The 16,053-nt window shown below is 35.8% G+C and overlaps 1 protein-coding gene and 1 long non-coding RNA gene across 2 annotated transcripts in view; one reads left to right on the forward strand and one right to left on the reverse strand.

Annotated features, from left to right (window-relative positions):
• The window catches only part of LOC136799314 (uncharacterized), a 159,651-nt gene that overhangs the window by 26,779 nt on the left and 116,819 nt on the right, over positions 1–16,053 (forward strand). The window lies entirely within an intron of this gene.
• LOC136799185 (uncharacterized) lies at positions 16–6,157 on the reverse strand. Its single transcript, XM_067055871.1, has 6 exons — positions 1,045–6,157; positions 776–844; positions 588–656; positions 400–468; positions 212–280; positions 16–92 (listed from the first exon to the last, which is right to left on the reverse strand). Exons 1-6 carry the CDS (start codon positions 6,155–6,157, stop codon positions 16–18), a joined length of 5,466 nt encoding a protein of 1,821 aa, XP_066911972.1.

Consider the following 16,053-nt stretch of genomic DNA (forward strand, 5'->3'; position numbering starts at 1 on the left):
TCCTACATTTTGAAATTACTTACGAAAGGCGCTCGATTGATCGTTTTTTCGATCCATGTTTTCATCAGTTATAGTTTTCGTGGCGAGAGGGTCTAAAATGTAAAGCAAAGTCATCATAAGCATTAAAAGTCAATAACGTTCAACTACAATTTCAATTAAAATTGATTTTACTTTCTAGATGATTTTATTCCTACATTTTGAAATTACTTACGAAAGGCGCTCGATTGATCGTTTTTTGGATCCATGTTTTCATCAGTTATAGTTTTCGTGGTGAGAGGGGCTAAAATGTAAAGCAAAGTCATCATAAGCATTAAAAGTCAATAACGTTCAACTACAATTTCAATTAAAATTGATTTTACTTTCTAGATGATTTTATTCCTACATTTTGAAATTACTTACGAAAGGCGCTCGATTGATCGTTTTTTGGATCCATGTTTTCATCAGTTATAGTTTTCGTGGTGAGAGGGGCTAAAATGTAAAGCAAAGTCATCATAAGCATTAAAAGTCAATAACGTTCAACTACAATTTCAATTAAAATTGATTTTACTTTCTAGATGATTTTATTCCTACATTTTGAAATTACTTACGAAAGGCGCTCGATTGATCGTTTTTTGGATCCATGTTTTCATCAGTTATAGTTTTCGTGGTGAGAGGGGCTAAAATGTAAAGCAAAGTCATCATAAGCATTAAAAGTCAATAACGTTCAACTACAATTTTAATTAAAATTGATTTTACTTTATAGATGATTTTATTCCTACATTTTGAAACTACTTACGAAAGGCGCTCGATTGATCGTTTTTTGGATCCATGTTTTCATCAGTTATAATTTTCGTAGTGAGAGGAGCTAAAATCAAAATGATCAAGCATTTAAAGTCAGGTGTAACTTCTAAAATCGTTAAAATCAGGTAGGGTGATTTTCGAAAAGCTTTTAAATTAATTTTCTTTGTATTACTTTGTTCCTCTATCATTTTGCTGTTTCTTTAGTGATATTTTCCGACTGAAAGCAAGTTCGAACACGTGTTGAAAGTATGACAAATGGATTACCTGCACAAGAATCTCGACTGCATGGTTGTTTCACTATCCTCTTCCTTATTGTTCTGTGGTGTTTGGTTGTTATATGAATATCGGCTTCTCTGATGATGTCAACATCAACTACAATGCTTTTTGTTTCTTGTCTATTTTTGTTTTTCCTCAATGGTGCTTCTGGATGTTTTGACGTTAGTATTTTTGACGCGATAAAATATCTTGCATTGCCACAATCTTCTTTTGTCAATTTCAGGAATGTATCATCAATGGTGTTGAGTGCATTTATGCAAGCATACACTCCACAATCTACAACGCCCTCTTGTAAGTCAATATCGGCTCTCGAGACAAAAAGCCATTCTTCTTTGGTTGTGTTCTTCTTCAAGACACTTGCAATCAAGTGCTTCACAAAACTGAATACACTAGACATAATCTCCGGATTGACGATAAGAAGTGAATCTAAGTGATGGATTTGTTTTGTCAGGAAGTAAATGACGATGATTGACCAATGGTTATGACTGTGGTGAATTGGAAGGATCAGTTGTCGTTTTGAAAGTATGTCCTCGTAGTTCTCGGGGTTTAAGTGTACAGATGATCTTCCACTTTCAATACTCGTATAAACATGGCTGTTGAAAACATGGATGTCGTCCCTTCCATAGGATATTGCCTGTAGAAACCCGTTGATGACATCTCCTTTCAAGCACTTGTTTGGGATCAGGCTTCGGAACTCTTCGGTTCTTATACCATTTAACTCAGCATGACCTTCTTCACCTAACCATACTCTTTCTACTTCTCTCTTTTCCTCTTCTGTTGTATGAAAGTTAAGTGGTTGACGATCCGAACCTGTATCTTCACGCACATAAAACAATGTAGATACTGTCGATTCAACATCATATGAACCGAGGAAGTTTTCTTCATCTTCGATATAAATCTTTGTATCATTTATTGTAACAATTCGTTCGTCAAAGAACGTAACAGTGAAGTGGCCAGCATTCACAGTTTTGCCAGTGTGATTAATCATGGCAAATAAGTTGTAAGAGACGCCTTCCAAGCTACTCGCACAAAAGAGTTTGAACTGAAGGTGTCTTTCAATGATTACTCTCGACCGTATAACTTTGACGTTTTTCCCGACATGCCCTCTGTTAATTGAAACAACGAGTATCGATGGCGCGTTAAGAATTGTGGAGGTTTGGTGAAACATGACTGGACATTCACAAAACGAGTTATTTCCCCAGGTTCTTGGTGGGTGGCCAAAACAAGCATGACGAATCAAGGAATCCAAAGTCATTCGTTGTGAAGTTTTGAAGACCGATACATGTAAAGATGGGTGAGCTGAAACATTTCCATATATTTTATTGCATCGGTTGCAAGTGTTAAGTTCAGCAACTCTGATAAAGAAATACTCCGTAAGAGCAGGACAATCACTGTTCAGTTTGCAGATTAGATCAAAATAAAACTGGTATTCACAACACTGCTGATGGTCGGATAGTCGTATATTTGATACTAGTTGAGTTAGTGCTGTCCAATCTACCAGTGCGCCATTTGACTGTACCTCTAACGGTTGGTTGACATTTTGAAGTTTTTCATTGACAACAACAAGATGCTTGAAGATTTCATTTTCAGGTTGACATATGCTGGATAGAAAATCAAACAAGGTAGAGCCACATACAACTTGCAAGACTGTGCTCATCCAACAGTTGTTGAGAGGATTTATTATACCGGAACAGGATATTCGTTTGATATCCAGCGTACAAGCAAGCTTTTTGGGCAGTGAAATCTGCTTGATTACATCTCTTTCCTCTTTAGTTTTTCGATTCCAAAGAAAATCCAAAACCTCAATGGAGGTCTCTTCCGAATTTTTGAAAGCCATGTAATCTGCAAACGGCAGGAAACGGCATCTTACACAAGGTGCACAAATGAAATTTAGGCAAACTTTGCCGTAATTCACATCCGTACCTGTGCACTCTGAGTGGTAACTTTTCCGACAGATACTACATTTGATTCGAGAACCTACGCGATCTTCGCCGCAGGCAGCACAATAATTTTCTCCTGTGTCTTCACTTTTCTTCTTCTCAGGAAAAGTCAAAGTCTTCTTTCTTGCGGATCGATAAATACCAATTTCGTTGACGTCTGTTCGTTTTGTTTTCTTATTCCAACCTTCTTCCACCTTTGGAGCTTTTCTTGGAATGAAATCTTCGTTATTGATCTTTGGTGTTCTTTCCAGGACGAATTTATCTTGACCGTGAACAAGCATATCATAAAATTGACGCTGTTGCCAGTGCAGATCCCGGTAAGTGTTTTCAATAAATTCTGGGATAGGCTGATTCAAGCCTTGGAGACGTTTCAAATTGGAGAAATACCCCTCAACTTGGGCAGTTGTCGTGTTGCTTTTCATAATAGATTTTGAAGCCGAAGGTTGCTGCTCTTCCTGGTTGTTAGCTCGAAATCTAGTCAAATTACCGAGGCAGAGACCAGTCCAAAGGGTTGCCGTGGGAAGTCTATAGTGCATTACGAAATTGAAATAAGATGGCGCGTAAAATTCATTGTTGATCTCTTCATTTGTTGCAGTTTGGACAGAAAAACCAGATAAAGCGTTGTCCCAAAATCTAGACAATTCAGTTAATGGTTGGTTACTGCCTGTCTTTGTTTTCTTCGTTTCTTCTATGGATGCTAAGAAATCGTCTTCATCTGCCTCGATACTGGCAAGGGTGTTTTCGTTTTCTTCATCTTTGGGGTTCTCTGCGTTTGGGGTATCTTTCAAAATCTCTTGAATATGTGGAAACTGTCCAATTGACCTCTCGATCTCCTCAACTGCCTCGTGAACTGTTTTACCGTAGTTAACAACATCAGTGGTCGGCGTCATAAAAACAATTTGGCCAAGCTTCACCAATTCCTCAAGTTCTGCGAGAAATCTACATTCTGTTAGCCGGGAAAACCAGTGCATGGCGAGGCTTACAGCTTTCTTTGGTGATTTTAATTTTTTCAAGACATATTTGTTTCTTTTTGTGATATGAGAAAAGCAAATATGTAACAAAGTTTTCATCAAATTGTCTTCCAATCCATTGACGATTCGGAATGTTCTGTTGATATATTCCGGAAGAGATTCACCGCAAAATTCATTCACACAGGCAACGATCAACGCAACAGAATAATCAACGAGGATAAGGGACGGTCTTGAAATTTTGTTGAAAACAAGTTTCTCCTTCTCTTGTAACGACATGAGAAAACGGCGGATCGACGGTACTGAATGTGAACTAGACAGATATTGCGCTATTGGAAGAGGGGGTGCTAAGCCGTATGGATGACGTACGCAAAGTGAATAAAGGAGAATACGCTTACACTCTTTTAACGGTAGGGTAACACTACCAGTCGCATCTAGGTACACTATGTCTTGATAGTTCTTTTCGTGATACAACCTAATCAATCCCTCAGTCGTTAATGTGATCCGCACCTCCTTGTCTACCATGACATCATGAACATAGCCATAAAATTTTCTTGCCTGCTTTTGTTCTTGTGCCTTCGCACGGTCTTCGTTTTCAATCTTTGACGCCACTTGTTGAACTTTTTCGTGTAGAAAGGCTTTTTTCGTGTTGGGGCTCCTAACCTCAGATTTTATTTTCTGATAAATTTTTGGGGATCTCCCGGCTTCCTCTCTGTTTCCTGCTGCAAAAACAGTTGACTTGATCTTTGCCAATTTCTCCCCATAAACTTTACTAGGAGGAGTCTTCAAATTCTTCTCAAACCTTCGATGCTCCGATTTTCTTTTTCTGCCAGATATGATGTCAGCGCTGGTTTTCCTGATATCGTGTGAAACTTTGCCATCAAATAAAAGTGTCGCATACTGGCAATCTTCCTTCATGATTGACACCTTAGCTGAAAAATTGCATTCTGGTCTTTTACAACGCAGATGGCATATCCAATAGGGGGTACTTGATTTCTTTTTTGATTGGTCGTTGTTCAATCTTTGGTGGTTGACGACTAAACTGCAATATTCGTTATGTTTTTTTACCATTGGGAATAAAAGCTCTTTATATTTGTTCTCAAATCTTCGATAGGTCGAATTATCACTTTGTATTATTCTAAGCTTTTGCCAATCGTTTGAAAGCTTTTCACGTAAGCTTTTCTGTTTGAGACGATAAGTAAACACGCCACTTTTTGGAATTTGAGCTGACGTCAAAAGGTTTGCGGTTGTTGAACTAATTTCACGTAAGAAGAATGAGTCCTTAGGGCATTCGCTTTGGTCAATATCGGATGCTGATGACGAGCTGCTTTCGGATTCGGTAATTCCAATGTCAACATCAGTTTCATTTTTCACACCAAGGTCAACATCAGTTTCATTTTTCACACCAAGGTCAACATCAGTTTCATTTTTCACACCAAGGTCAGCATCAGTTTCATTTTTCACACCAATGTCATTCTTCTTATGAGTTGTATTTTTCACGTTTGAGGTACTAGAAAGCCTTTCCACTGTATATTTAGTTAACTCTACGGCCGTTTTCGATAATACAGATGCTGCAAAACTTTCCATTCTATCCAATATCACATTCTCCTTATTCGACTTTTTACGTGATTTGGTGGTTCTGGAACTCGTCTTAGGATTTCGACGATCCAATGAATCAACGACATTCCTTAATCTTTCTGATTCCGGTGTAGTCTCTCTCACAGGGACAAACAATTCTTCGACTCTCTCAGTGGATTGTTCATATGGTTCGTTGGTTCTTGAACTTGTTTGAGGAATTGGTAGATCAATGTCATCGTTGCTTTTCGGTATTTCATAGACAGGTACACTCACTGGTGAGCAATTTTCTCCAACTTGTTCGATTTGTTCTTGATATTCTTCACAAAATTTACTGGTTCCATCTTGAAGCATTTCCGAGGATTCCCCAACATTAAATATTTCAGCAAACGAAATAGACGAAGCTTTGTCAATAGATTTAATATACTCCCGAAAGAGGTGTTTCACTTTATGGTCAGGAGGTGGTTTCGTAGCATTGTAATATTTTTGGGTTATCTCCTTCCATATTATTTTATCAAATGATTTTTTGTTACGGTTCTTCAAAGGGATAAGTTGCAACAGGCGATCCAAATCGATCTCTAGCGAAAATGTACGTCGTTTTCTTCCTTCTCTTGGCATGATTCAAGTCCAAATGTTTTTTCTCGTTGCTTAACTAAAAAATTTTAATGATAATAAAACTGTTGGGAAGAAATAAAACATAACCTCCGGAAACTGAAAAAAAAAAAAAAAGCACATCGACGCTCAGCCAAAATTAAGACGTTCTAATAGAAAAAACGTGATTTTTTTATAAAATAAGCGTGTAACTGATGAAGGCAAACAGGAGAGTACGAGTTTTCCAAGACAAGATAACAAGATATGTTGATTTAGAAGAATAAAAATTACTATTCCTTCAAATCATCATTTTTTCCTTTGATTAAAAAGTTATTCCCACGGGAATATATTGTTATCGTTTACTCTTGTTGACTGATGCATGTCCATTCAATTAACTTTTATGGTAGAATTAACATGATGACTGATCAAATGTGCTTGGACTAATCTTGTTTTTTCTCTACAGTGACGTCTTAATGATTTTCAACAGGAGGATTCGGTAGCTTGTATCTCGAGAAAAAAAGGCAGAAAAATGTTTTTTAAAAGAAATAATACGCTCTAATGAAAGTCCCGCGCGAAATCACAGGCAAAAACAAAAACGCTGCGGAAAGGTTTCATGCATGTACGGTTAATTATTACATATATTTTTTTTGTGAAACACCCTGTAAAGCCCCTCTCAGTGGATTGTTCATATGGTTCGTTTGTTCTTGAACTTGTTTGAGGAATTGGTAGATCAATGTCATCGTTGCTTTTCGGTATTTCATAGACAGATACACTCACTGGTGAGCAATTATTGAGACGAAATCCAATTAAATCTGTTCATTGTTTCAATCAAATCCAGACGGTTCATTGTTCCATGTTGCATCAGTAAAATGTCCAATTCTTGAGATGAAATCCAATCCAAACGGTTCATTGTTCCATGTTGCATCAGTGAAGTGTCCAATTCTTGAGATGAAATCCAATCCAAAGGGTGCATTGTTCCATGTTGCATCGGTAAAATGTCCAATTCTTGAGATGAATCCAATCCAAAGGGTTCATTGTTCCACGTTGCATCATTGAAATGTCCAATTCTTGAGATGAAATCCAATCGAAACGGTTCATTGTTCCATGTTGCATCAGTGAAGTGTCCAATTCTTGAGACGAAATCCAATCCAAGCAGTTCATTGTTCCATGTTGCATCAGTAAAATGTCCAATTCTTGAGATGAAATCCAATCCAAACGGTTCATTGTTCCATGTTGCATCAGTGAAGTGTCCAATTCTTGAGATGAAATCCAATCCAAAGGGTGCATTGTTCCATGTTGCATCGGTAAAATGTCCAATTCTTGAGATGAAATCCAATCCAAAGGGTTCATTGTTCCACGTTGCATCATTGAAATGTCCAATTCTTGAGATGAAATCCAATCGAAACGGTTCATTGTTCCATGTTGCATCAGTGAAGTGTCCAATTCTTGAGACGAAATCCAATCCAAGCAGTTCATTGTTCCATGTTGCATCAGTAAAATGTCCAATTCTTGAGATGAAATCCAATCCAAGCAGTTCATTGTTCGATGTTGCATCAGTAAAATGTCCAATTCTTGAGATGAAATCCAATCCAAACGGTTCATTGTTCCATGTTGCATCAGTGAAGTGTCCAATTCTTGAGACGAAATCCAATCCAAGCAGTTCATTGTTCCATGTTGCATCAGTAAAATGTCCAATTCTTGAGATGAAATCCAATCCAAACGGTTCATTGTTCCATGTTGCATCAGTGAAGTGTCCAATTCTTGAGATGAAATCCAATCCAAAGGGTGCATTGTTCCATGTTGCATCGGTAAAATGTCCAATTCTTGAGATGAAATCCAATCCAAAGGGTTCATTGTTCCACGTTGCATCATTGAAATGTCCAATTCTTGAGATGAAATCCAATCCAAAGGGTTCATTGTTCCATGTTGCATCAGTAAAATGTTCAATTCTTGAGACGAATCCAATCTAAAGGGTTCATTGTTCCATGTTGCATCAGTAAAATGTCCAATTCTTGAGATGAAATCCAATCCAAGCAGTTCATTGTTCGATGTTGCATCAGTAAAATGTCCAATTCTTGAGATGAAATCCAATCCAAACGGTTCATTGTTCCATGTTGCATCAGTGAAGTGTCCAATTCTTGAGACGAAATCCAATCCAAGCAGTTCATTGTTCCATGTTGCATCAGTAAAATTTCCAATTCTTGAGATGAAATCCAATCGAAACGGTTCTTTGTTCCATATGTTGCATCAGTAAAATGTCCAATTCTTGAGATGAAATCCAATCCAAGCGGTTCATTGTTCCATGTTGCATCAGTGAAATGTCCAATTCTTGAGATGAAATCCAATCCAAGCAGTTCATTGTTCCATGTTGCATCAGTAAAATGTCCAATTCTTGAGATGAAATCCAATCCAAGCAGTTCATTGTTCCATGTTGCATCAGTAAAATGTCCAATTCTTGAGATGAAATCCAATCGAAACGGTTCTTTGTTCCATGTTGCATCAGTAAAATGTCCAATTCTTGAGATGAAATCCAATCCAAGCAGTTCATTGTTCGATGTTGCATCAGTAAAATGTCCAATTCTTGAGATGAAATCCAATCCAAACGGTTCATTGTTCCATGTTGCATCAGTGAAGTGTCCAATTCTTGAGACGAAATCCAATCCAAGCAGTTCATTGTTCCATGTTGCATCAGTGAAGTGTCCAATTCTTGAGATGAAATCCAATTAAAACGGTTCATTGTTCCATGTTGCATCAGTAAAATGTCCAATTCTTGAGATGAAATCCAATCCAAACGGTTCATTGTTCCATGTTGCATCAGTAAAATGTTCAATTCTTGAGACGAATCCAATCTAAAATTATCAGAGCAAGAAATCATTACTTCGCGCACTTTGATTAACAATTCTTCTTTAAATTTGACTATCAGTGCAATGTTTTTTACTATAACGATCAAGGTCACTAGAAATAAAGACAGTAATAATCACCTGAAACACAAAATAAAAATTGGAGCTTCATTTCACCGCCGTTCAAATTTAAATAAAATTCACAAGAAAATTATAGTTTTTAAGAGTTTAGTTTTTAATATTCAAAGTCAACGCTTTCTAAAAAATAGACCCGTGATTAACTGAGACACAAAGTTTGTGGCTGGTTAACTCTATCATGACTCTATGAAATAAGCAGCAAAACAGCAGCCTTGTAGAAATCAACAAGTAATAAACTTTGTTCCAAATCTTTTGATTGAGTAAATATTTTGGAAAATTTTTTTTCACAGTGATGGTCTAAGAACAAAAAATCACTATAGTGAAAATGGTAATCATAGCACAATTCTACAAGAAGTCATTCTTCATTTTTCATTTTCATTTTTCACCTTTTTAATTAATTTCTTTAAAATATGCTATTTCACTTAAGGACATCTTTTCAACGAGCACTTAATTCTAATTCTATCGAAAGTTTTTTTTTCTCACCTGCAGATTATTTCGAGATAAAGTTTTCAAATAGTTTGTATTTAATTATCGGAAACTGCAACGTCTTTGAAAAATATGCAAGATGGAGGGCAGAGGCAGTTCTTTTCAAAGTTCAAAATCAATTTGCATAATATAAAATGTACATGGTTCCAAAGCTCTTTAACAACTTCTAAAGATACTGACATTTAATATCTACTTTTTTAAACGGAATTTAAAGTTTGTTTTTGAGAAGTAATTAAAAATTACTAACCTATGTATAATGACTTGGAAAAACTTAAAACAGTAAATTTTGGATCTAAGGAAGTCTTCATCTTTCATCTATTTATCCCTCCAGGTAGGTCCAAACATTCCTGGTTTGATGGATGTTTTAAACAATCAATCAAGCGTAAAGTTCGCTTACTTGACATCACGAGGAAAGTCAAATCAAAAAATCAAAAAAGAGAGAATCAGAAAATTGAATATCCAAAGGAAAAAGGAGCTTTTTAAATAATTTTTTTTATTCGGCTATATTGCTTCTTCTCTTTGACAAAATATCCAAAGGTAAAATGCAAACCTCCTTTATTATGTCTTCTTTCTTCTCTTTCCTTTTTCTTTTAAACTATAAACACGGATTACATGGACGCTCAAAGCTTTTGTTTATTCTGGATTCAAAAAGGTGCTTACGGCATTGTTGTTTATTTAACTTTGAAATAATGATAGCTTTCTCACATCCCTTACAACCAATGCCATAAAGACTTCAGGCTGTATGGAATTGTCAGAAAATTCTGCGAACAATACTTTTAAGCCGACTTTAACGCTCTAATCTCACCAAAATAAGTATATAAGCGAAGTTCTTATGACTTAAAACCTGGAACATTTGATTATTCTCGGGCTAACTCCAGATAATTCTCTACTTGTTCAGCATTAATAAATTAAATCATTAATATATACGCGGGCGCTTTTTTATTGTTTTTGTCAAAAAACTTTTTCTGCCAATATAGAAAAAAATTTATGGATTTCATTTTGGTTAGACTGGGAGTCCTTTATAACATTTTTATCTGAAATTTTTATGATGGGAGTCAAAATAACCATACTGATACTCCTTTAGGTTTTCTTCAACATATCCTACTTTCTCCTGCATTTAGTCGTCTAGCTTGCTAGATTACATTACATTTTTGGTAAAATCTCGTTTCTGATTATATCTTGATATGTGTAAGTTTGATTACGTTTGATTGGTTAACAAAATATCGTACGAAATTTTTAAGCCAATCAAAATAAGAGTGTCAGTCGAATGTTTTTTTATAGTTTCGAATGTTTTTATAAGTTTCGAAAAGAATAGCGATTGAGTGTTCTTCAATTCTTTTTTTGACCATATAATTAACGCGGAATAACATGGTATTCTCGGGTGATTTTGAATTAATAACCCCTCGTTTCATTGAAAACACTTCAAAATATTTTGAAATGTTTTTAATGAACCTCGGGGTTATTAATCCCAAATCACCTTCTAAACCATGTTATTACTAGTACTAATGACATTCACCATATATGGTAAAAATATAACGTCACAGGGGTCGAATCATTAAGAATCATATGTAAACAATAAGACAGTTGCAGTCCAGCAGAAACTTACTAATATCCAAGTTAACACAAATATGATTCACATTCTTTCCATCCCTGAAAGTAAATATGAAAACTTTTTCGAAAGAAGTATTGAACATCAACTATTGAAAATCGAAAGTTAAAGCCAGTATATCTATTTAATAAGAGTCAGTTTGCTTAATTCTCCAAAAATATTACACATTAAAAACGTTAAAAAATGTTATATTAAAATGAAAATATTTCAGTGTTGAATCGATTAGTTACGTCATGTGCTATCTCTTGTTTTGATGATTATGTAGTTGAACAACTACAACGTTATGCAAGCTCAGCTTTTTTGAAAAAAAAAGACCTCGAAAAAACATAATGTCAATCTGGCTTTAAGACCCACTAAAAAGTCATAGCTAATTTATTTTACTGTAGCGAAGCGCCATGTAGTGCAAAAATCTCTGCCTTTTCAAGACATGGATGCTGGTGTTTTAAAAGTTGTGCTCAATCCGTAGGGCAAAATCGGAATCGGGAATCGCATTCCGTTCGGTAGTAGCATCCCAAATGGAGAGACAATTAATCAAAAGTCGCCCCACCTGGAAGTTTAATCAAGGTAACAGGAAAGAGTATAAAATAAAAGAGGGTACAAAATAAACAAACCCATATATAGTTTTGTGTTTTTCAAATATGCACATCAATTTTGCTGATTTCGTACAGTCTTGATGAAGAGATTTTCTTTCTAGCAGCTTATTTTCTAAAAATAAGATAAAGTGCAGATTACTCAAAAATTGATACTTGAAGACGTTTTTAAGCTTTGCAAAAACTGCCATTTTAATAATAAATAAGTAATAGTCCACAAGACACACCATGTTAGATACATTCCACAAAATTTGGCATTTTGCTAGATTTTGGTTTTAATTGAGAAATTTCAAATTCTTGGGATACAACAAATCAACCAGAATCAACAAATAAAATTGATCAAGGAGTTTGGTAAAGTCATTCAATACTGAACATACCAAAAGTTAGCAAACTTGCTCAAATGTCTTTCAGGGACAGCAGATCAAAGATCTTAAAAAGAAACTATCACTTTTGACTGACCACTTTAATTCCCACTTACCCTGTAACTCTTTCGTTCCTTCAGATTACTTTGAATAGTGACAATAAGGGCAATGAGGATAATATAAGATACAAGATAAAATTAAATTTAACTTACAACAGAGCTTCCCAACTTCGTAAAGTAATCCGGTCTGCTTCCTTTAATAATAAGGCTGTTTTCTAAAAAAGAAAATGATAAATAGAAGTTGTTTCTATGAACAATGATAATGGAACCACAATTAAACTTTTACATTAGTATATTCTTTGATAAGGATTGGATCTTGAGACAAAATAATTAAGGTTTTATAATTAACAGGGTGGCCACGCTTATTTTAAATAAAAAATCCAGCTTTTTTGGTCATAAACATCCTTTTTTCCAGCCTTCACCCAAATATCTGTACTTTTTTCCAGCTTACCCTTAAAACCTACAAAAAATAGTTTAGGTGGAGTTCTAGACCGAAACTTTTTGTGTTGAAAGTACGCTGTCTATGGTTCCTACAAAATGGTTTTTCTCCAATAACTTTTTATAAAATAGTTCTTTTGGTCTCAAATTTTCAACAGTGATTTACTGCAATGTAACTAATGTTGCAATAATTAGATCATTGGGACCTAAATATTTTCAAAACTGTATGTTAAAATCAAAATACACTTTAAAGCCTAAACTTTGAGGGCCTTAAGGATTTCTTTGGGGTTTAAGGCGTCAATCCCAAATATCTTCATTTTGCGTCATCGTTGGGTCTAAAAAGTGAGTCAGTCGGTCGGTCAGAAAAATTTTCGGGGTTTTCCATATTATAAGTAAGACCTCCATCATCCATTTTTTGGAGTGTATTCTTGAAGGAAACTACCAGCCAGCAGGCAGCCAAAACAACCGCATGTCATGGGTGGTTTAAAATTATTACCTTTGAATACTGACCTCCGACCCAATGGCGCATGTAATGATAAACGTAGTCAAAATGCCGCGAATGCGCTAGAAATCGCTCGCAAAAAAAAACGGCAATAATAAAATTTTTGAACGAAGGAAACGTCATCGACAGAAAAAGTCCGACAAATTTACTGACTCACTGACTCAATTCTACTCAATTTTCGCTAATAAGGTGAAAAGGGCCAAGATAAGGTATTTAATGAAGTAAAGAAAATTTCTGGAATTCGCCAAATCTCATACCGCTCTTATTACTTTGAATAAACGCCCGCTTTCGAATTAATAATGCTCCTCCAAAAAGGCAAACCATTCAATAACGCCCCTTCTCTAAATAAAATGGTAACTTGTTTTTTTTTTAACTTTTTTTTGTTCAGCCTTTCAGAGGGTTTGCGAATGCTTCAGCCCAAATTTATCGTTATAAAAAATGAGTGTAGTAGCTTTTCTAGGCCCTGTGCTACCAGGGGATTGGATTAAATTCAAAAGTACATCCTAATCGAGATCAGCAAAAAATTTTGCTTTTACTGTCGCGAAAATGGCGAAAATTCGAGAAATCGAGAATTTTATTCTCGCGAAGGCAAAAGTTAATCCAATTAAAGTACCACTCCCTAAAGTCTGATAAATAATCGATCACGAATCGATTGTTGATCGAATAAAAATTTGATTGATGATTAATTGATTTTTGATCGATATGTCCAGACGGTGTCAATCGAACAACTTCGAACAAAAATTGCAATTGAGCTAATCGCACGTAATTGAACGCGATCGCATAATTGCGATTTGATTGTCGAACGTAATTGAATCTCAATTGAACGGTCAATTCCTGGGTAATATTTGATTGTGTTTGATTGCATTCGAGTAAGGTTAGATTGGTTCGATTAATAGCTGACTATGTTCCATTGGTTCGATTGATTGTCAATTACACTTGATTAATATTAATATTCTATTTCCTTCTATTACGATAACGTTCGATGAGTTTTAGCGTGGACGGCCGAGCGCTAAAGTATCGTACGAAAGAGAATAAAATCTAAATCAATCGAATGTAATCGATCCTAGGTTATCCTAGGTTATCCTAGGTAATATTCGATTGCGATTCGATTGCATTCGACAATCGAATTGCAATTATTAGATTGTGTTCAATTGCGTTCAAGAGATCTTTTTTCAAAGAGGCCACCCTGTTGAATAATTATGTAGTCCAGCAGAAAAACAATGATAAAACCATGCATAATTATTACAATATGCATGATACAGTAATTATGCATGGCTCTATCATTGTTTTTATGGCTGGACTACATAATCATTCAACAGGACGTCCGATTCGGCTTTCGATTTGTTCGATTGACACCGTCTGGATATGTAACCGATCAAAAGCTGTGATCAATAGCCGATCAATTTTTAATTGATACTTAAATTAATCGAAGTATAATCGATCTATAATCCATAAACAATCGATGACAAAATTGACCGATAAATAATCGAGCTTTGAAAAAATCTATCGTTACCTATCGATTCTATCGGTTAATCGATATCTAATCCATCGATTACTTATAGATTATTTATCGATTTCTCAAGATTATTGATTATATCGATTCCATTAAGTACGCCTGGTATAAGAGGTTGTAAAAAAGTGGACTTAAAAATATAAATTTAAGTTTGGTGGCTGGTAGATTTTAAGAAGTATCCACTAGTACTTCTAGATTTTCAAAAGACATTTCTTTTAAATCGATCATTCAGTAAAGATCTAAGCTCATAAAAATCTTTGTAAAAATGACAATAGAGAACATCTTATGGACCAGACGTCCGCGCTCGATAGGATCGATCATTGGAACGGCTTGATGACGGATCGATATGTGATCGATGGATTACTTAACAATCCGGATAGGAGATCGATAGAGAATCGATACTCAAGATTTGTTTAAGCTTATGATTAGTTATCGATTATTTAGCGATCTTCCATCGATGTATTATCGATCTTATCGACCCTATCGACTCATACTTGATTTACGATCGATAACAAATCGATTAACGATCGATGACGAATCGGTATACTCGATTGAAATACTAGCTCCATAAATGGATCAACGAAGGATCGATACTCAAGACTTTTTAATGGCTGAATCATCCATCTCCTATCCGGATCATTAAGTAATCCATCGATCACATATCGATCCGTCATCGAGCCATTCCAATGATCGTTCCTATCGAGCGCGGCGCGGACGTCTGGTATGGACTACCCCTCTGCCCAGTGACTGCCTGCCCCTATCGGGGAAAAAAATGTTGGGGAAAAGTGTTGAAAATTTTTAGGGGGTGACAGACTAGTATTCACTGAAGTACCTGCTTTGTATGGTGAGCTTGAAAACATTGTTTGGCATAATCTTATTCTTCAACATTTCTACAGATGTTTTTTTCACTGATACGTGATAGTGAAAAAGAAGCACGTTTCTCCGCCATTTTTAATTTATCACTGATTGTATTGGTACCGCGATTGATAAATTGAACAACGGTGTTCCGGGCGTCTTTAGCTTTTACTACCCCGCCCACGGGCGTTTTTTTATTTTTGAATAAACAACATTGCCCAACCTCGTGTTCGTGTATCCCAGGCTTTATTGAAAGCAGCCATGAACTTCATTTTTTTGTAAAAGGTAACTGATTGGTGTAGGTCTGGTAGGTTGCGTCCTTTCTATAAATGGGAGCCATACCATTCGATCCAAGTTGGCCAGAAAGCCTGAATTCCACTTTTTCACATTTTGGTTAAAGTCAGTTAGGGACACGTTCCTCGACTAACTGAAAAATTGGGAGCAGCTATGAACTTCATTTATTTTGTAAAAGGTCACTAATGGGTGTAAGTTGCGTCCTTTCTATAAATGGGAGCAATACCGTTCGATCCA

Source organism: Clytia hemisphaerica, unplaced genomic scaffold (assembly GCF_902728285.1).
Source record: "Clytia hemisphaerica strain Z4C2 unplaced genomic scaffold, Clytia hemisphaerica genome assembly, whole genome shotgun sequence".
Taxonomy (NCBI): domain Eukaryota; kingdom Metazoa; phylum Cnidaria; class Hydrozoa; order Leptothecata; family Clytiidae; genus Clytia; species Clytia hemisphaerica.